General features: G+C 51.4%; 5 protein-coding genes across 5 annotated transcripts; 2 read left to right on the top strand and 3 right to left on the bottom strand.

Annotated features, from left to right (window-relative positions):
• Positions 1-892: 892 nt before the first annotated feature.
• GCG54_00009124 (Kelch repeat-containing protein) lies at positions 893-5,983 on the bottom strand (the record flags this gene model as incomplete). Its single annotated transcript, XM_045409073.1, has 4 exons — positions 893-1,793; positions 1,847-2,534; positions 4,516-5,104; positions 5,162-5,983. 4 exons carry the CDS (start codon positions 5,981-5,983, stop codon positions 893-895), a joined length of 3,000 nt encoding a protein of 999 aa, XP_045256318.1.
• An 890-nt stretch (positions 5,984-6,873) lies between these two features.
• GCG54_00009123 (Alpha-L-rhamnosidase rgxB) lies at positions 6,874-8,354 on the bottom strand (the record flags this gene model as incomplete). Its single annotated transcript, XM_045409072.1, has 4 exons — positions 6,874-7,181; positions 7,307-7,832; positions 7,867-8,013; positions 8,073-8,354. 4 exons carry the CDS (start codon positions 8,352-8,354, stop codon positions 6,874-6,876), a joined length of 1,263 nt encoding a protein of 420 aa, XP_045256317.1.
• A 1,000-nt stretch (positions 8,355-9,354) lies between these two features.
• On the bottom strand, positions 9,355-11,296 carry GCG54_00009122 (putative peptidoglycan-N-acetylglucosamine deacetylase; the record flags this gene model as incomplete). The annotated part of the gene is made up of 2 exons (XM_045409071.1): positions 9,355-9,912; positions 9,965-11,296. The coding sequence occupies 2 exons, from the start codon at positions 11,294-11,296 to the stop codon at positions 9,355-9,357; spliced, it is 1,890 nt and encodes a 629-aa protein (XP_045256316.1).
• Positions 11,297-14,328: 3,032 nt separating this feature from the next.
• Positions 14,329-15,941, top strand: GCG54_00009121 (uncharacterized protein; the record flags this gene model as incomplete). Its single annotated transcript, XM_045409070.1, has 4 exons — positions 14,329-14,400; positions 14,460-14,897; positions 14,950-15,269; positions 15,320-15,941. The coding sequence occupies 4 exons, from the start codon at positions 14,329-14,331 to the stop codon at positions 15,939-15,941; spliced, it is 1,452 nt and encodes a 483-aa protein (XP_045256315.1).
• Positions 15,942-17,859: 1,918 nt separating this feature from the next.
• On the top strand, positions 17,860-18,987 carry GCG54_00009120 (Sphingoid long-chain base transporter RSB1; the record flags this gene model as incomplete). Its single annotated transcript, XM_045409069.1, has 4 exons — positions 17,860-18,157; positions 18,218-18,278; positions 18,341-18,754; positions 18,804-18,987. The coding sequence occupies 4 exons, from the start codon at positions 17,860-17,862 to the stop codon at positions 18,985-18,987; spliced, it is 957 nt and encodes a 318-aa protein (XP_045256314.1).
• Between the last annotated feature and the right edge of the window lie 1,338 nt (positions 18,988-20,325).

The following is a 20,325-nucleotide window of genomic DNA, read 5'->3' as shown; positions in this document are numbered from 1 at the left end:
TCGATAGCCCTTGATCTCTTGAATGAGGCATGCCAGCTCCAGATAGGTTTGAAAGCTTTACGGTATGAGAGAGATGCAATAAGTCGAAGGTACTATGAGAAGCTGGAAAGAACGCTTACACCGCACACCTATCGACATCATGGTAATCATTTAAGAGCACTACAGGCCTCATAAAATCTACGAAAGGGCTCTAGACTCGCAAGTGTGGAAGTTCTCTGGGCGTGGGTTGGTCTGAACGACAGGGCTTCGTGTCTTGGCAATAAAATCCATACCAAATGACTTTTGCTATGCGGGCTGATACTGGTAATAGGACAACGGTAGTAATAAGTACGAAGACTGCGAAGATAACGGCGATAATGATAACGACAATAAGGATAGTAAGGATGATAATTAAAGGAAGAATGACAAGGCGTCATTTTTCAATACAGCCCACAAGTCATAGTCTGCCCGGTAAGCAATCTGTGAAATTATCTGTCCTGATGGCGGAACTCTATTAATTATCGGTTGGAAATGGACGATATAGAAATTTCAGCTTCGAACGTTTCCACGCCGCGTGTATCTACATCTCCCGGACGAAAGATTCCACTACTATCACAGGCATTTTATACGCACGACTAAACAATACAATATAGATGGCCTCTGTCGTCCTGATGCTGTCTCGTCTCTGCCAACGTTTAGTAAGGTTGACGTCGGCAAGCCCTGACTCCTAAGCCTCTTGATAACACGCGACGGGGCCTTCGTTGAAGCATATTGGCCAAATAGTTCATTAACAGGACTGGAATTGAAGCACTTGCTTTTGCATGATCCAAGGCAAAGGTAATTAGTCGTAATCAGGGCTAGGATAGGTCGTCGTCTCATCAAAACTTCGTTCTCAATACCCTGCTCCCAAGAGCTAGGTTGCTCTCTCGTTGGGCATAACGGGTGATGGCCCTCCGTAGGCAACGTCATGTTTGCCGCTCGTAGGACTGATGCTGGAGTTGGGATACTGCAACTCGGCTCCATTTCCAAGTTCAGCAGGCGGTAATGCAGGTGAGGTAGCTGTCATCGTCGGCGATGACACCTGCGTATTGCCCCAGCCGCCATACATCGGCCCCTGATGAGCTTGACCATGGTGATACGCCATTGACATTCCTGCCCCTGGAGCAAGTGCGGAGGCGTGTCTCTTCCTGGAATACGTCCGCCGGCGACGGATGAAACAGAAGCATCCCGCCAGCACTAGCATGAGAGCCACGCCACAACCAACCGCAATGCCTGCTATGGCCCCCTTGCTCAGCCCAGAAGATGGAGTGCTAGGGTTTGACGAAGAGGAGGTAGCGAAGCTGACAGGGCGCGTTGGCGTTCTAGTTGCCGGCGTCGCCTTGCGTGTCATGAGGACGGAGAGGTCTGGGGCATCGAAGCCGCTGGTCGGCGCCGTCCGTGTCGCGCCGCCGCCGTCACGGCCACCTACAGCTGTCAAAATGTCTGTGGGTACAGCGTAAGTGGTCAGACTAGGCAGGTAACGCAGCCAGATAGCATTCTCATCGTTATCTTGCCCTAGGTTCATGTTGTGTGTGCCCCAGACATTGTCAGCATCGCATGAGTAAGTTGTGTCGTTGGAATAGGAACCTCCAATGACAAGCATTTGTGAGTTATCGACCACGTTGCAGCTCATCATGCTTTTGGGGAATTCCCCCGTGACGTTGCTATTCGCCGGGTATGGACCTCGGATCCACTGAAAGCTGGGGATGGTGAGGATGTAGATATCGTCGTATCCTGTAGTGTCTGGAGGGAACCCTGCGCCGCCGAAGATGTAACTGGGATGAGGTCAGTTTCAGGTCCAATAGCCTTTCTGAAGGCATGGACTTACATGTTGTAGCTGGACTGGTCTTGGGCCCAGGTCGCACCGCCACAGAAACGCCTCCGTATTTCGGGAGTACGACCGGAAGTTTTCTGCGTGTACCACTTCGTATTCGCGACGTCGTACAGAAAGATCTCATCCATGGGTTGTGGTGTCAGGGTCCCATTGCCGTCCAGGTCTTGACAGCCACCGAAGTAGACCAGCATTCCAGCATCTCCGATTGGAATGAAGACCATTACGCCTTCCGCCCTGCCGACGTTGTCGGGGCCTGCGACGCTATTCCAAGAGTTCTTGTCCATGTCGTACTTTACAAGTCTGCTCGTGGCCTTCGGCGGACCTGTCCATCCTGGAACAGATGCGTTGCTCTGCCACCCCCCGTAGTAATACGCCTCTCCTCTTGATGAGATCGAGACTCCGGCGCCATAACTAGCTGCATTGGCGTTTCCAGCGCCAGTGGGAGACCCAAGTGACGCCCAATTGTTGTAGAGGATATCGTAGCTGTAGAGAACGAAGGCGGCCGGTGGCTCCTCGTAGTATTCACCCCCGTAAAGGAACAATCGCTTGTTCACTGAGTCTTCCCATAGAATGCCGCCGCTTACACTGGGTATCGTCGTATTCTTGGAAAGGCCGTCGTGGAGCTGGGGCATTCCCAACGTTGAAGGTACGTCATCGAGGTCATTGTACGCGAGTAAGGTATCTGCTTTCTTGTTACAACCTGTTCAATCAACTGCGTAGCCAGGTGTGAGCCCAGAAACCTACTGCTGAAATTTCGAGATGATGATGAGAAGGGTTTGTAGTTGATCAGGCCCCCGTCAATGTATAACCTACGGTCCACGACCGCCGACTGGTGCCCCCATCTCCGACAGAAGTCCCGGACAGGATCATTTTGCGCAACTGAGGTCCCAATAATGCACCACGCGAGTAGCAGGATAATGTCTCGTGACGCTGGCCATAAGAGGTTCATGATGTCGCATTCAAAAGTCAGCAACGAGTCTCGTTCGGGAACCGTTCCGTCACTAGTGTCTCAGTTGATGAGTGGATAGCCAGACTTTAAATAAGTGCAAATTTTGCACAAGGCAGGCTGAACTGCAGGTGAGCAATCCCTCTGACTGTTGATAACGAATACTCGCCGCACGTAATTTTAATGGGTGACATGGCTTGCATAACTCCTCAGCCGGCCTGAAGTGAGCGACCCGAATGGTCCAACTTGCCCGAGCACAGAATTCTACCCAACAGCGTTCGCTGTTGGCTCGGTAGAAACTCGCCCAGCTGGCGAATCCCGTTGCGGACGCTGTCAGCCGCAGTGGTAGCAGATGGCTACGCTGACTGCACCAGACCGGGATGTATCTAGGCCGGTGTAACTTGGAACGATGTGTGGTATAAATACAAAGAGGAGACGGCAGAGTCGTTCTCTGTTTTGACACATAGAACAGCCTGCTCGCACTGTTCAAAGCCGGCTGCGTAACACACAGTTGACGGGGAATGAACTGAGTCTGAACCAGACAATCCGTAGGCGTATTTCTGTGAAATTCCAATTCATTGCTCAAATGTGTATCAACCTCACTCGTACACTTTCCTTCCTCTCCTCACCTTATAGCGCAAGTACAGCGACAAATGTACACGACGCACCTAGCTGTACGAAGGCGGGGCTGAAATCTGTATTCTCCGGTATACGGGGGCCCCTAGTCTTGTATTCTTCCCTTTCCGCCCGAGCCATGCATGAGATTCCGGATGGCCAACAAAGCCTGCGAGGTAAGACGGCAGAAGTCGTCTGACAGGCTTGAATCCTGCAGGATGCCACGGCGCTAGTCACCAACATTTGACAGCCACTGGAAAGGCATTCCAAGCGACCAGGCTTTGGCTTAGTAGTGGTAATTGGACTGAAGTCAACACGAGGGGGTCCATTACCGCAAGTTCAGAATTCTTATCCAGGCGACGATCGCGGCAATCAATGGTCTGCCCCATTATTGACCTGGTTGGATGCATGGCATCATCAAGTGGTCTGGGGGATTGGGGGGAGCAAACAGGTTCTACTCAGAGTATGCCTCATGCCACCAGAAAGTGATAATATGACGGCATTATCTGAAATATCATAACTACACAGTGACCATACAATGCCTCAGTCTTGTTGGTCATTCCGCTCGGTTGCGGAACGAAAAGATCATTCTTTTGGATGGAGGGGCTGACCTTGGCTTAGTTCTCGCTATCGCACGAATGACTGTACTCTTGGTATCGGCGGAACTCGAGCATTCGTTCTGGTTTCAGCAAGGCCTATGTAATACATAAGGTATGATATAGACCTTGAAGAAAAGCCCATGGTATCGTAACTTCGAAAGTTCGGGTCAGCCGCCCTTTCTTGGGCACTTACCACAAAGGGGCCGAGCAATTGCTTCTCTCCGCGGGAATGGTCGGAACGCATTCTGCTTGACATATTGTGAAATTCAGTGGCACCTTTCCACTCAAGAAAAACTCCCGGATAACCTTCGCGGTGCATGAGTTCACTCCTGCCCCAGTTACACCGTGGCCTGCCGATTCCTGAATTACAACACCCGAGCCCACATGTTGTTTCTGCAAGGTGAATGCATTGGCCACAGGTGTGGCGGGATCCAAACGCGAAGAAGTGATAAGTAATGGGGCCTCAGGGGCATTCGGATCACTGGCGTTGGCTGCAGGACTACCGAAAGGTCCAGTGAAGGTGTAGGGTGGCCGAATCTTGCGGTCGGCGCACGCGATGACACGGTCACCCCACGCGACGCCGGTTGTTGGAGCTTGTGTGTCGAGTATGCGCACCAAGTCGTCGGAGACTGAGAGTTTGCGATCTGCTACACCGTCAACAGCATCGCTGCAAACAATACCGTATGCTACATCTTCGGACCAGGTATAGGGAGGCGCCTCGTCGTGGGATGCGGTGCCGCCACAAGTGATTTCAGGGGCGTCACCCGATATTATGTCAAGAAATGAAACGTATTCGCCAGTAATTAGGGCTCCGAGGCCAAGGGCAAGTAGCTCAAATCTAGCGGTTTGGTAGATTAGAGTCAAGATGAGAAGCCGAACAGCAGGTGATGTAATCAAATCAATTTTGCCGCCGTGTACCACTGAGATTGGGCGGAGGTCGAGAGCGTTGAGAAACGTGTCAATACGGCTCTTTATATCGGCAGCTTCCTTGTCTGATGACAATCGAATTGGACAGCCGTCGCCAGAGTCATAGCAAATTTGGTAGAAATACTGAAGAACGATCTCGGCATCGTTGAGATTTTTCTGCCAAGTCTTGAAGACAGTTAGATGATATGTAGCAGAGTTCGGAAATTTCTAGGAATGACTTACAACTTTCGTGTAATCCTCGGCATCCACGATTCCGTCGACCATGATTCGTCCCACCCGCTCAGGGAACATGGAAGCGAATGTGTTTCCCAGGAAAGATCCATACGATATGCCGATGTACTGCAGTCTGGGCTTCGGAGTATCCGCCGGTTTTGTTAAGTTGCGGTTGTGCCAGCGAAGGTCGTCGATACGGTCGATAATCTCAACCATATCTCTAGCAACTGACGCGGTATTGAGGTGACTCCAAATACCATCGACGCCATCAACCTCACAAAGCTCACTTTTTCCTGAAGCAGATGCATAGTGATAGTTGAGAGCATTCAAATCCTCCGTGATAGGACTGAGACCTGTGTTGCGCTCTTGGTCTAGCTTCCGAGAGAGTTCATCGCCTTTGTAGCAATCCCCATGAGGTGTAGTCAGATTCACACCCCGAGGGTCGAAGCCAATAATCTCATAGTTGCGTTCACCAGCCAAAAGGCTCTGGAACCTGCTACCTGAACGAAGCAGCAAGTCTGTGCCAGAATCTCCGGGGCCTCCAGGGTTGATCAGGACACTTCCACCGAATGTTTTGTCGCCCTCGGAAACTGTGGCCGGAAGCTTTATTATGGCGACAGCAACCGTCGTGTTTGTCTTCAAGTTCGGGTTGGGCCAGTCAAGCGGAACTTGCAGTCGAGCGCATTGAAAGCTTCCGTAACAGTCGTAATACTTCAGCTCTTTCGAAGGTGGGGTTGAAACCCAGCTGAAATCCGTAGAATTCGAACTGGTGTCAAAGGCAGTCTGGCCGAGGGCCGCGAATGCTCCAATTAGAGTGAATTGAAGTTTCATCTCAATATTTTCTCCGTCGTGCAATTCGAACACGAGCATAGAACAAAGTGTAATTGAATTGTCACAAGAAAGCCCTGTTAGCCTGGCGACGTTTTATTCTAAGCATTGAATCATGTTTGTATGGAGGGTCTGACGGAATCACTTCCATGTCGATGCGCACAGTAAGCCGCCGCTGAACAGTTAATGAGTCTCATTAATGTGGCAGCGATGAAAAGAAGTCTGAATACCAGTTTCTGTTACCGCATCACGAACACCTACGCCGCATGACTACTTCACGATACCCCACTGTGCAGTAATTTGACAGGCCAATCGCATCTAAGTTGGATTTAAGGACGAATCCTACTGGCTGATTGTCATGCCATCACAATGCGTGGCTGCTGACTGCGAGCTGAACCGCAGCTACGCGTAGCTGCTGCCGCGTCTTCGGATCCTACGGCAAAGGTACCCTTGAGGACTAATAGGCTATTACGCAGTGGGCGTGGATGAATTATTGGTTCATGTAGGCTTACGGGAGAAATTGAAGGAACGTACATGTCGTTGTCCAGGCTTAGAGGGCTGAATGACGGAATGGCGCCGTACCAAAGCTCTGTCGGATGAATGTTACATCTGTTGTGCCTTACCTAGCCAATGTTGTGAAACCTGGTATCAACTTTCTTGACTTTGCGTCATCTAATATCGTGGCTTCGCTCTTCGCGCCTTGTCGTGAAGGCGATGCAAACGCGCGAGAGTCCCACGGCATATGTGAATGAACGAAAAGGTCGACTAAGGGGGCCACAAGACTAGGGACAGCGGGCATCACATTAAATGAATGAAGGCTGGCCAGCAGATATGGTCACACAAGTTCTTCAGGAAAAGTTGTTTATTAAGCAAGACATACTCATGTTGCGAACTCATGTGCAAGTAAAGCCCTCTACTGAAGTGACGTCTCTGCATCGATATTTCGTAACGGCGTCGCCCGTAGTGGTGTTGGTCAAGCCGACATTTTCGATGGTGATATTGTCACAGCCCCCAGCCGCTTTGCTGCAATCCATATCTGCGACGTAACTTGATGCTCCATCGCCGACCCAGCCGCGAATCGTCATGTTGGATATCTTGAACTTGCTGCTCTCACAGTCTCCTTTTTCACCGCTGTAGCTTGTGCATTGGCCGATGACGAATGGCACTTGTTGTGTCTGAGTCAAGTTGAAGTCACTCAATGCTATAGAGATATCAACATCTCGAGCTTCAATCATACAGAAGTTTGAACACTCACTTGCATTCCGAAGGTCTGTCAAAGATTCATGTCAGCCTACGACCTCCTTCGAGCGGGGTGGAAAGACTTACACCCGATACCTCCGCCGCCCCCGTTAGGTGGGTACGACACCTGATCACCGGTCCAAGTCTTGACATAGGCACCATATCGAGTCTTGAGCCCCTTGATTCTGCGGACAGTAATATTCTCAACTCTTTCGAACACACCCTTGTACTGCCCAAGACTTCCAAATGCGATTCCGAGGGAGCGGTCGAGGGTCGACTCCTCGATCAAGATGTTGGTGGAATTACCCTTCAGGGCAATGGCATCATCGCCATTCCGAATGTACATGTTGCGAAACGTGATGTGATCCGAGTTAATCGTGTCTGCTCCGTCGGTGTTCCTGGCAGGGTAGCCATTGCTAGATGTACTGTTGATGTAGATACCATCAAAGAGGACGTTCTTTGACCACATGATTGTCATGGTCCACATTTGACTCTGAACCATTCGGACGTTGCGAACCGTCATGTCCGTGGCTTTCCAAATGGCCAAAGCGTGAGGGCGATCTGGGTAGTTCGACTGGCCTTTAACCAAGTTGTACCTAGAACGCACATTAGTCTGATTGCATATTATTGAGCTGCGGGTAAACCACTTGCCAGACTTGGCCATTGCCGTCCAAAGTTCCATAGCCGAAACCATCTATGGTGACATTCTTGCCGCCTAGGAACCAAGCTGCAGAACCATTCTGGAAACCAGTCGGTTGAGGGTGGCTCACCCAGTAGTCGGTGTCGTTGCTCCACTTTCAGCTGCTTGTCAGCTACACAAAGACTATGGAGTTGACGATGTGAGGGACTCTACCAGCAAAGTGCCATGTATCTCAATTTGGGTATCTTCCAAGTCCGTGGTTGTCATCATTTGGTTGACGTGATATGTCGTATTCGAGAACACGATCCGACGACCTTTGCGGCATTCCTTGAATGCAGCTAAGATGGCTGGCGAATCATCGGTGCCATTATTGTTCGCGGGGACTGTGCAGGTGTAGATAGCTCGAGGGCCGACGCCATGCGCGGTCAAGTCTGCCACAGCCAGTAAGCCCCATAGGAGACATATAAGAAAAGAAAGTTTGAGAGTTTGAGACATGTCTGTACACAGCAATATGATTGCAGGTGCTACAAACACTAACTCTTGGCCTGAGATGATTCATATTTATCTAGAAGCTGCCGATGATGGTCAATACAGCATTGCACAGTCTAAAACTCGGGATATCTCTATACGAGAGGAACGAAGACTCGTCGTCGTTTCTCGCGAAGGTTTTAGTGATGTCTTTGACTATGGAACAATATGGCGTGCACTTTTGCATGCTATTTGACGCACACAATGAGTGGTGATTGCTGAGTGGTGGAATCCAGTAGGCTCGGGACAAATCAAGCGCAGGAACCAGCCCGATGTCCATTGACAAATCCGAATTAGGATTTGGGAGAAGTTCCATTTGCCCGGTTTGTTCCCGAGTGACCCTGAAGATGATTATCCCACCGGAGTTCCTCTTTTTTCCGTCTTCTACGGATAGCGGCAACCAAACCATTTGGGGTAGTGCTGTAATCGGATAGACCCGATCGATGGCCAAGGCAACTTTCGCCTAAATGCGGGGTTTAACGAAGCTGCCCGACATCCACGGCCGTGGCTCGGGGAACTTGGCACGGCTGGGCATCATTGGCGATGAACATTCATGACAAAGCCCATGGAACAAACAATCTGTCGGCGACTTTGAGCCTATCCCTTCCGCCCATGAGCGGACTCCAGCACAAGCTCACGTGTGCTTTCGTCGAAGCACTGGGATCCTATTCACTATTGGACAGCCCACACTTTCTTTAACAATTCCATCATACGTTATACAGGCTTCTTCGCAAGCATGTTGCTCGGCTGTTTCAGGTCACATTTCACAGTAGCATTCACTACTACTCAGCATGTCGTATGAGGTATAGACTTGGATTGGCTGGGAGGCTATATCACTGGTGAAGTAAGTACACTCTATTAACTCTATACACACTCTACAGGATATATATATAGGAAATTTTAAACCCAAGCCACATCACCCTGGCGTCATAAACGGTACACCCACAAACTCTACAGTCTCGGCAACTTAAGAGCAAGTGCCGAAAAGGGGCTGGCAGCCAGTACCGCAGTGAGCAGTAGTGGTGCCGCAGAAGCCGTACTCAGAGCAGCAAGTGCTCTCGGGGCAGGTGTAGGCGTTGGCACCACCGCAGGAGCTGTCAGGGCTGACGCCACCAGTTCCGGTTTGGGTGGCAGCGGGAGCGCTGGCAGTGGTGGTGACGGAGCCGGAGGGAGCAGGGGCAGCGGCACCGCAGACACCGAAGAGGGGCTGGCAGCCGGTTCCGCAGTAAGCCTGGGAAGAACCGCAGAAGCCGTACTCGGAGCAGCAGGCACCAGCCTCGCAGACGTAGCCCTCAGAGCCACCGCAAGCACCGTCGGGGCCGATGACACCGGTGGGGGTAGCAGTGCTGGTGATGGAGACGACGATCTTGGAGGCGGTGGCGGTAGGAGTAGAGGTGCGCTTGGTCTTGTACCAGTTGGCCTCGGGGTCACCAAGGCACTCACCGACGGTGACGGCGTTCAGGTTGTTCTCCTTGATGATGCGGAGGAACTCGGGGACAAGGTACTCGGCGGTGTTCTGGTGAACCTATTTTGATGTTAGTGATGAGCGTTGATGAGAGGCGTGAGATTGTGCTTACCTCGTGGGCCAGAGCGATGGAGCCACCCTTCTTGAGGCCCTCCTCGAAGATGCCAACACTGGTCAGGTTGCCGAGAGGGGCGTTGTTGGCGTAGTCGAGGGAGTCGACATCGGCGTGGATGACGTGGTACTCAAGAGCCTTGAGGATAGACAGGGTGTTGTCGTTCCAGCTGAAGTAAGGAGGGCGCATGTACGTGGGGTACTTTCCGATGATGTTGATCAGAGCGTCCTCGAGGGTGGTCATCTCAGGGATGATGTCGGCATCGCCAAGGGTAGCGAGGTCAGGGTGGCTGTAGGTGTGAGAGCCAATCTGGTGGCCGTCGGCGATCATACGCTTGACAACGTCCTGCTCCTCGTTGATGTTGCCGAAGTTCTCGCCGTTGACGAAGAAGGTGGCCTTGGCACCAGCCTCAGCGAGGAGGTCGAGGACGTGGTTGGTGTAAGTGAACGGGCCATCGTCGAAGGTGAGAGCGAAGTCACCAGGAACGGTGCACTTGGTGATGGCGACACCGTAAGGGATAGTGGTAGCGGGAGCAGTAGAGCTAGGAATAGGGGCGGAAGCGTTGTTGCTCGCAACGGGGAGGGTGGCGCTGGCAATGGGCTCGGTGGGAAGAGCAACACCGGGGACGGTGGTGAAAGACGGGGCAACAGAGGGGGTGGAAGTGTTCATGGGGAAGGGGATGTACGGAGCAGAAGAAGCCGCCTCAGCAGCCTTGCTCGGGTACGAAGGGACGTTGCCGCCGTTGCCACCCGGGTTGGAAGGCTTGCCGGGGTAAGAGGGGTAGGAAGGGTAGGAGGGAGTGTTGCCGGTGCCGCCGGGGGTGGAGGGAGTAGAAACACCGGGAGCGGAGGGCTGCTCGGGGTAAGAGGGAGAAGCGTTTCCACCCTTGCTGGGAGTGTCGTTGCCCTTGACGGGGTAGTCACCACCCTTGGAGGGAGTGCCGTTGTTTCCAGAGTTGCCAGAGCCAGAGCCGGAGCCAGAGCCAGAGCCGTAACCGGTGTTGGAAGACTCACCGCCGGTAGAGGCCTTGCTGGGAGAAGAGGGTGTCTCGCCGGCGTTGGTAGGCACAACCGGGTAGGAAGGAGTCTCGTTGCCCGGGTTGACAGGCTTTCCGGGGTAAGATCCAGGGTTGCCGCCAGTGCCAGGGCGAGAAGGAACTCCAGGAACGGTGGTGTTCACGGGGAAAGGAGCACTGGGGAAGTGAACAGAGGTGGTAGGCTGCGTCTCGGGGGCGTCCTCCTCGCAGAAGGTCTCGTTCGAAGTCTGACGGCGGAAGGGGGAGGCAGTGGCTCCGGCCACGAGGAGAGTGGCAGCAACAGTCTTGTAATGCATGGTTGGTAAAAAAGAATGACTATTTAGATATTATAAAGAATGACTTGGTTGAGATAACGAATGACTCTGCCAAACAACACAGCGACTGACAGTTGACTAGTAAAGAACAAGAGGAAGTCCCAAACTGGACGTCGCGGCATGCGTGCTCCCATATATCCCATCGACTTTGCCAAGTCTGCATGGCCCCCTGATGCGTGAAAGTGAAGGTTAGCGCCTCCATCACGTTCATCCCGTTTTAATTGCCAAGATTCGCAGCCAAGGATTGGAGTCCCAAGTGACAAAACAAGGCCGAGTCATGCCCAGGAACCCTCGCGAGGCGCATCCAGCCTGCTGTGCCTGGCAGCGGAAAAGCAAAGAAACCTGGCTAGCTCAGCTTGGCATCTGCAGAGTTGCCCAGCTGGCTGGGAAATGGAAAGGTCAAAACCTCCGTGTCACAGTGTCTCGCTGCATGGGCAGGAGATAAGATGCAAGCGCCGAGGATAGCTGGTCCATGCACCTTGGGGGAGAGGAAATACGGATAGAGAGCAGAGATTGTCGCTTCTGTTGGTGACGATGTTGGCCTTGGCAGCTCGTAGTGCGTCGACGGGCGCACAACAGACGGACTATTCCTCCGCACGAAGTTGCCAAGACCCTCAATGCCAAATCAAGGCGGGTCTCTTCTTTAAAAGAAACCCAGGTGATGGCATGTCGTTGTGCGACGTTTTTCTGGTCTCCGCCGGTTAGACTTTTCAAGTTGTTCTTGGTCAATTTGGTGAGCCTCAATCCAGCCAATCGAGTTGAGCATGACTCGGAAAACGCCCACTTCTAGGTCCTTATTAACTAGCTTAATGCTACGCTTGCAGCGCCCGAGCCGTCCGGCACTTCGCCGCCTCTTCCCACCAAGATGCGCCTACCGCAACACCAACGGGCAAGTCAAACAGCCCGATGCTCAAGCGAGACGGACTGGCTGCCCCCTGTGACACCGCGCGCGGAGTCCTCCACGCGCCATCTACGAGAGATGAAAGCCATGGCCTCGTTCGTGGTCCAGAGGTTAAAACAACGGGGCTGATGGCGACGCCCCTTTGGGGCTGGAGATTCATCCAATATTTCACAATATCGGCGACGGCGATCCTCACCGTGAAGGTTTTTGATTGCGTTTGTTCCTGATCATGTCATGTTGGAACACAGTTCCAACGGAGGCGACATTACAGAGTACAGTGTGAAGGATTTGGTTGCGGGGGGCTCTATCAGAAAATCCTACTGCAGTAAACCAAAGCACGAAAATCATTTCGCGGGGGCCAACTCCGGGCGCACGCCAAAGGCACAGCTGAAGCAGTCATCAGGGGCTGCAAGACATGACCAACAAATCGCCGATGGTGCACCTGCAGGGGTTGCTGGGCTGGCCGAAAACGAGGCCTTCGGGGTTCGACAGGGATTGGCTGCTTGTTTGTTGGAGCAAACAAGTCGATTCGCAAGGCCTCCAGGCGTTCGTCTCCGCCAGCACAGGCGGCCGATCGTGAAGTCCAGAATCCCAAAGACATGGAGTCCTTGTTTATGTCAGCGGGCTGCCTTTTTAAGAGTGGTCATTGCTGCTGCGCAATGCGTTGTCCCGCAAGCAAAGCTCTAGCGAGACGTTGTATTGGAACTTTGGTATTGAAACTCTAGAAGGAGTTGGTTTCGCTCTTCCGAGAGTCTCGGGACCGTCTTGAAGAGGCGGTGACACATCTGAGATAACTTCGCTTTTTCATGTCAGCCTTAGAAGCCTCTGGAGAAGAAATATTCACCCAACCGTTGGTTGATTCGTTGCCCCTTTATGTCATTTCTCTCTCCTGGCTAGCGTCTTCCTGCATCTGTCTCGCCTTCTTGGCGCATAGGGTCTCACACCACGGTCAAGTGGGGCTGGGCTGCGCAAACTGAACTGCTCAATGCACCAACTGGCTTGGCAGATGAGTCCGTCCAGACGGCCGGAATCCTTCAGTGAGGCCAACATAAGAACCATGTGAATTCTGCATCATAGCTGAAGAGCCAAACATTTTGTAAGACTGTGCGGTTGGCTTCTGATATCGTTCCTTGAAGTCCTGCGATGCATGGATCACTTTGCTATGAGCGATTTCAAGACCATGGGGGCCAGCCTTTGGCGGCCAGAAGGCTGGCCCCCCTGAATCCTGGCGGTATCGACGAATTGGTTGACGAAAGAGGCTGAACTTCCAATCTTACCCGCATGAGGCACAGCGCAACTAGAGCAACAATGGCGTTGAACAGCATTCGTTCCTGCACAGTACTTCCGCCCGAGATGCGCTTGTAGGGGGCTTCGCGCCTAGAACATTTTCCAGGCCGCACGGCACGGTGGTCCAGTTGAATTGAACGCTGCCCAAGAGCCATGAATGCTGAGTGCAAATGTGTACGTATGTCGACTGATAGGGTATTATTCGAAGAAATTTAGTAAGACACGTTGCTGCTTCGCAAAGGCTTATCTTCGGTGGTCATTGGAGTAGGCAGGTGTATGGCTTTCTTCCAACATCATTCTCTGCACACTTCACAAAGCGAGAATTGCCATGCTTTCTTCTGTGCAGCTGGCGCCAACTGCAGTCAACATTAGATGACAATCTCCCAGCGCCCAACTCGACTGCAAAAGTAAAAACATAATAACCTAGGTTCCTAATAACTCTATTCTTTTTATAGAGGCCCGAATTGATAGTGACCACTTGAAGGAGAATTTATGGCAAATCCTTGGAATCAATCGTGGAAGCAATCGGACTGAATTACTCATCCTGATCTAGCGAAGAAGAAGCGCTACCGAGCCTCTTTAACGCCCACTAAAAGGTCTCAGGTAATCATGCCTGCGCCACACAGCGGACCTTATGTCCTCCGGTATCCGCGCATAGCCCAGCCGTGATTACGTTTCTCGTTCAAACCACTGTCTGCAGCCTATCGTTATCGAACCTCACAGACAATAACCTCTCCGGAGACCGAAGACCGGACTCCGTGTCCGGTGGTCATGCCATATTCCGATCCTGCCGAGTCCCGGTTCCTGTCCCCACTAGACCGATCCGATGCCATGCGGGCAGCTTGATCGGCGACGCGTCGGGCACCGTTGCGCCCCTTGCAAAAAGTCGCATATTAAGGTAAGCTGTCGATCGAGTCTTTGATTGATCGAAAGTCGAGAGGATGCTAACACTCTCAGTGCGATGGAGCCCATCCGTGTTCAAGTTGCGTCACCCGGGGCATCGAGTGCGCGGCCTCCATGGCCGCTTCGAGCTTCCATTTCGTGAATCAGCGTGAACTCTCACGAGTCCCAAGAGTATTGGTCCAGGACTCATGGCGCTACATAAGCACGTACTTTCAGGCCATGGGCTCTCTCACTCAAGCGTCCGTGCTGAGGAGTGCTGCTGTGACGGCCATGTCTCATCAAGATGAGAACGTCAGCCGCACCTTATCCATCATCGGAGCTTTGTATGCCTGTCGAAACCCTCAAATACTGCGCATCAACGCCAAAGAGAAACGAAACGTCATGGATACATGGGTTCGACAAAAGTCTATCATTGACGCGGAGCTGAAGAAACCGGAGATTACAAAGTTCACGGCGATCTTAATGAGCGCTCTCCTGCTTGCAGTTGTTGAGGTTAGTCCATTAGTGACAGATGTGCCTCGTTCGGAAAGCTAACTTGCCAAAGCTCATGTTATGCGAGGCACCTGGCACATTTGAGATGTGGCTCAGAAGGATCTCCAAATTCCTCGATAAGTACAGTAAACGGCGAGCAGTCTCAACATGGACGCCGTTTGAGAAGGATCTGGTCCGACTTTTCAAGTTCCTCGACATCCTCTCGAGCATTGCGAAGAACGATCGACCCGTTGAAACACAGGTTGCCCCCGAGCCATGGCCCGCCCTACCCCTTACAATCGAAGCTGCGGGAGGCTCGGTACCACTACCGGACTCCAGAAAGGTAGACGCCATGCTCTCTGCCATGTGGCAGTGGGCAGATCTACAGCCAAGGTTGGTGAACAATCTCGTTGCCGCTCTAGGCATCTTGCTAATGTGATCAGGGCCCTTGCTTGGGTGTCCAAGACTGAGGAGCAGCGGCTTTTTCTTAAGGAATGGGACGAGGTATCGAAGGAGTCAATCGACTTGAAAGTCCAAGGTCTGAACATTGTATGTGAAGTGTCGGCCTTACAGTCCCGCATGATTGGAAACCTCATGCAACTATCTTCGGACCCACATGATCAAGCATCTGCCAGTATCAGCCCATATTACCACTGGGCTCTCACTGGGCTATCGCATATGTTCCAACAGAATGCGTGGAAGTCACTAAGGTGCGACCTGCCTGTCATGCCCGCCGAAGCACTTCATCAGCAAGCCTTGGCAGCTCTCGGACATGTAGAAATGCTGATCAGCCAACTGGGTCTTGATCTTGCCCTTTACCTACCTTTCGCCGACTTTGTTGGGCGGGAGATGGAGACAGAGCTGGAGAGGCAACGAGTGCTTAAGTTTCTTGATCTCGTTAAGAGTAGAGGTTTTGACGCGGCGGATGAGTATAAGCAACATCTCCTTATCCGATGGGAGCCAAAAGAATCAGGATCTACGCTTGGCAATGCAGCGGAGTTATCAGATGATTGGAACGAGCTGTCGGTAGACGGGCTGTCGGATGGGCTGTCCACCCTGATTTAAATACTACACGGAATAGATATTCTCATTTTGTTAAAGGGCAAGTCACTGGTAGCAAGTCTCCTCTTTCAATATCCCCGATTTGTTTAATGTTTCTCGCTAACCTGCGAAATCATGAATGAATATGTCACTTTTGTGAAAGGGCGCTCGTGAGTGTGATATGTGCTGCTTGATAACAAGCCAGTTCAGAACGTCATGGTCACAGACATTGGTAATCAGCAAATCGAACAGACTCTTATAAGTCTCAAGTAGATGTATAAATATGTCGATTTCCTACACTTCGAAAATGTGGCAAGAGCTGATGGTTACAGCCGAAGTAGAGTCAGGTCTATCAGTCGAGGACTGCATGAACACGCAGTAATGGTGTCAGATACAACGGCTTTATTCCCACATGAACTCATCCGTAATTGGACAGGTTCCTCAATACCGCGTCAGCTTGACCTGAAAGGAGGAACCGAGCTATTTCGCCGTCGGGCTGAATCCCATATGCCAATCGATTTAGTTCCAGCATAGTCGGATTGAATTGAACAGCGTGAGTCTCAACGTGGCTCCCTCGTTTATTCCAAGCCAGTTTTACATTGTGCTACGAGAAAGTTTTATCCAGCTAGGAAGCAAGAAGAAAATCATTTGACTTTTCACATTAAAACAGATGACATATTCTCACAACGATATCTTCATCTCCGGACCAACGATCAACCAGCATACTTGCGAAGCTCCATGAACTTTTAAGGTGGCAGTATTTTTCTGCATCACTTATGAGACATACGAAGCCAAGCTTTCGGGCCTCGCCGTATTAACGAACGCCAAGTTCCAAGTTGAAATTCCTTTGCAACATTCTTGAAGATTTGGAGCCTTGAAGGCTGCCTTTTCAACGATGTCTGCGCCTCGATTTGAAATTTCAAAAGTACAGTGCTCCTTAGTTCGTTTCCTCTTGATTCGCAGTCACTGACTTCTTAACACTTCCGTGTGACCTTGCGGTCTGCTGCGGGAGAGGCAGCAGGCCAGGCCCATTCCATCGCGACGTTTTAACCGCTTGTAGCATATTTCTGGCGCAAACTCAAGTCTAAGCCTCCGTCTTCTGATTGAATAGTTTGAGTATGCATTGCCCTCGGCTGGAAAAGTTCCTTGGACGGGCCGTTGAATACGCTTAGCGAGCCAAAGCCCTCCGCTGAGAAACGGGATTCGGGAGCTCCACCCGGCGGAAGACCCACCCGGCGCTAGCGTCGCGACAATATTTCCATTTCGGGAATGATCATCCAAGACCTTAAACGTCAGCTTGGTGCCACCCCGGTCGCTAAAGCCAGGGCAGCCACGAGGTCGCGTCAACCGTCATTGGCATTCGTTGTCTTGTTCCGCTTACCCTGCAAACAGGCAATGGCCAGATTCATGAACAACTTTCTCAGGGCGGGCGTGGGGGAAACCGACTTGCGCGTCGGGAGGCCCGTCCGTTCGTAAACCGGGCGGTGTGAACATTGTACACTTTTGAAAGGCGTGGCAGCGGTTCTTTTGTGATCTTATCTAAACGTCATTTAGGCACCGAGCCTTCCGTATGGCGGCTCCAGGGTTAGGAAACATGCCACGCTTAGCACCTTGTGAACTCCGTCTGACCCAATGAAGGGAGCGTATTATTCGGCTAGATTAGATCTCTCGTGCGTCTGGTGGGAAGCGGCTAGATAGTGGGCCACGTCGGAGGATGTCTAAGCCACTTTTTGCTAATACGTGCAGACGTCGTCGGAACCCCATTCTGGCCGATTCCTGCGGACGACCGGGCACTCGACTCCTGTGGTGTACTTTTTTCCGCACAGAATATCCCTTGACTAGCCGACATTTTATAAGAAGACTTCCCAGCCCTGTCCCATAGCTTTACGATGAAGCCGTCACTACACGTTCAGACATTGCGAGAGGACCTGACCATACGAAAATGTCGAGATTACCTGACGGCTTGATCGCCTTTGGGCCGAATGCCAACTGCACACTTGAGCTTTGCCCAATCGAATGGAGCATCCTGCAATATCGACCCTCAGTACCCGCCAGCGCCATATTCATCTCGCTATTTGCTATTGCCTTGGTAGGCCACGCCATCCATGGAATTAGGTCGAGGACATGGGGCTTCATGGGAAGCATGATAAGTGGCTGCATTTTGGAAATAGTCGGCTACATCGGACGACTTCTGATCTACGACAATCCATTCAACTTTGAAGGATTTCTCATGCAAATCGGTCAGTGTTCACACACATCAGTCTCCATGAGGATCTCATGCTTACGCCACGTCACTACAGTCTGCATCACGGTCGCGCCCGTCTTCTTCTCCGCCGCGATCTATGTTCTGCTCTCCCAAACGTAAATATTCCTGAGCAGCATGAGTGAGACTGGCCCCTTGGCTAACCAATTGCATGACATAGCATCAATCACCTCGATCCCTCGCTATCTCGGGTCAAGCCGAAACTCTTCTACTGGATCTTCATCCCCGCTGATGTCGTCTCGCTGATCCTCCAGGCCGTTGGCGGTGGGTCATCCTCCGTCAGCACCACCAAGGAAGCTGTCGACCGAGGTGTGAACATCTCGTTGGCCGGCCTGGTCTTCCAGGTCTTCTCGCTTGTGGTCTTTGCCATCCTCTTCATGGACTACATGGTCAGATACAACCGCTCGATCGGCCGGTCCAAGATGAACGGAAAGCTCAAGTTCTTCCTGCTTTTCTTGGGTCTCAGCACGTTCTTCATTCTGCTTCGATGCGTCTACCGTATTGTAGAGCTGCATGAGGGTTACTTCAGTCACTGGTTCCGGGATGAAGCCCTGTTCATCGCTTTGGAGTCAGCGTAGGCATATCCCCTTCCCCTTGACTGCTAGACCGCTAATATTATTCAGGGTTATGGTTATTGCCGCATTCTGTTTGAACATCGGACATCCCGGCCTGGTGTTCGGCAAAGGAAAGTCAGCTGCAAATGTTTCTCGCTATGAAGGCGTTGCCATGGAAGAAGCCCGTAAAGGAGAGACTGACAGGAGTCAAGACCCATCACTCAGTCAACCTTCGGAGCTACCCCACCATTGATACGAGTTGTTCAACCATTGACATGGAAATCAAGCGTGTAAATCGTTTCGTATACCAAGTTCCTTTTTAGGTATCGAATAGAAGAATTAATACCAAATTGTTTTCTCAAATGTGTATTCATCAGCGAAAATGACGTCACCAAGATTTTCAAACGAATTCGGAATTTGAGATCCATTACCAATGCACGTTGTCAAAATTTCACTTTTGGAGAATCTCAGTCTATCTTTGATGAGGTAAAACATGTGCTGAGGATGAGTTGCGGAGAGAACAGCAGGTCAGTGTTGTGGCTGAGTCCATCAAGGTATGTTTACCATCAAAAATTTCAGCATCCAACCGTGGAACATGGCAAGGCATAAGGTTTGAGAGTTTTAGAACCTCTTTTTCTTTTTCTTTTTCTTTTTCTTTTTCTTTTTCTGTTCTTTTTTTTCCTTCACACTTATCTCGTTCTTCTGTCCTTATCCCTCTCCCCTCGGAAGTTTCTCCCGCCAGCCACGTTTGAGACAACTGATCAGCCAAAGATAACCCTATATCCTCACCACACGTCACAGTAAAACTATTTCAACAGAATGCAAGAAGTATCAAAATTCTGTATAAGTCCTTATTGGGACCTTGTGACCGGGCCAAGCGTGGCTTGGGTAGGCAAAAGAGAGCAAAATGCCCTTCGAAGTCCCGTCTATCGTATTCCCAGGGAGCTGTTGTTAGAGATCATGGATTGGCTGGATCCTGAAGACGCTTTTATCCTTCGACAAGTATGCGTCCTGTTTCATAGGGCTTTCTCTCATGGTAGCTTCTCCAACCTCCACGACTCGGAACCAGCACAACAGCCCCGATCGATCTCACGACTGCGACGATGGGTATCGGTCATATCAAGACGATCGCCCGTCTCCGCGCCAACGTCATGCAATCCCTTGTTGGCGTTTAGGCGTGAAAGTATCGGAAACGCCGGACAGTTGCAAGTCAGGAGGCTTCTCAAGAAAGACTTGCTTTGTAGTGGATGCCGTTCAAACTGGCCAGCGAATTGCGAATTCATGGAGCTCAAAGAGAGGTATCACGACCAGCCAACGATCTACTGTAGCGCTTGCAACTACAAGCATGCCGCGTACTCATTTCCAACGGGACAAGATCCTGAAAGCCCACGTCGGTGTATCGCTTGGGAAGGCAGAGTGAAGATATGCCCTCACCAAAGTCTGGCGTGGTCTACTCTTATCTACTTGTTTAACACGCCAAGAAGACGAGGCATAGAAACCGTAGTATTAGACTGCACCAGTTGCATGGCGGCCTTTCGAGGAATAGGGGAATCTCCGGTCATACGGCATACGTCGAATTCTGAGGATAATT

Source organism: Colletotrichum gloeosporioides (assembly GCF_011800055.1).
Source record: "Colletotrichum gloeosporioides strain Lc1 chromosome Unknown consensus_117, whole genome shotgun sequence".
In the NCBI taxonomy this organism is placed as follows: Eukaryota; Fungi; Ascomycota; class Sordariomycetes; order Glomerellales; family Glomerellaceae; genus Colletotrichum; species Colletotrichum gloeosporioides.
The sequence above is the reverse complement of the archived record's forward strand: the minus strand, read 5'-3'. Positions and strand labels throughout refer to the sequence as shown.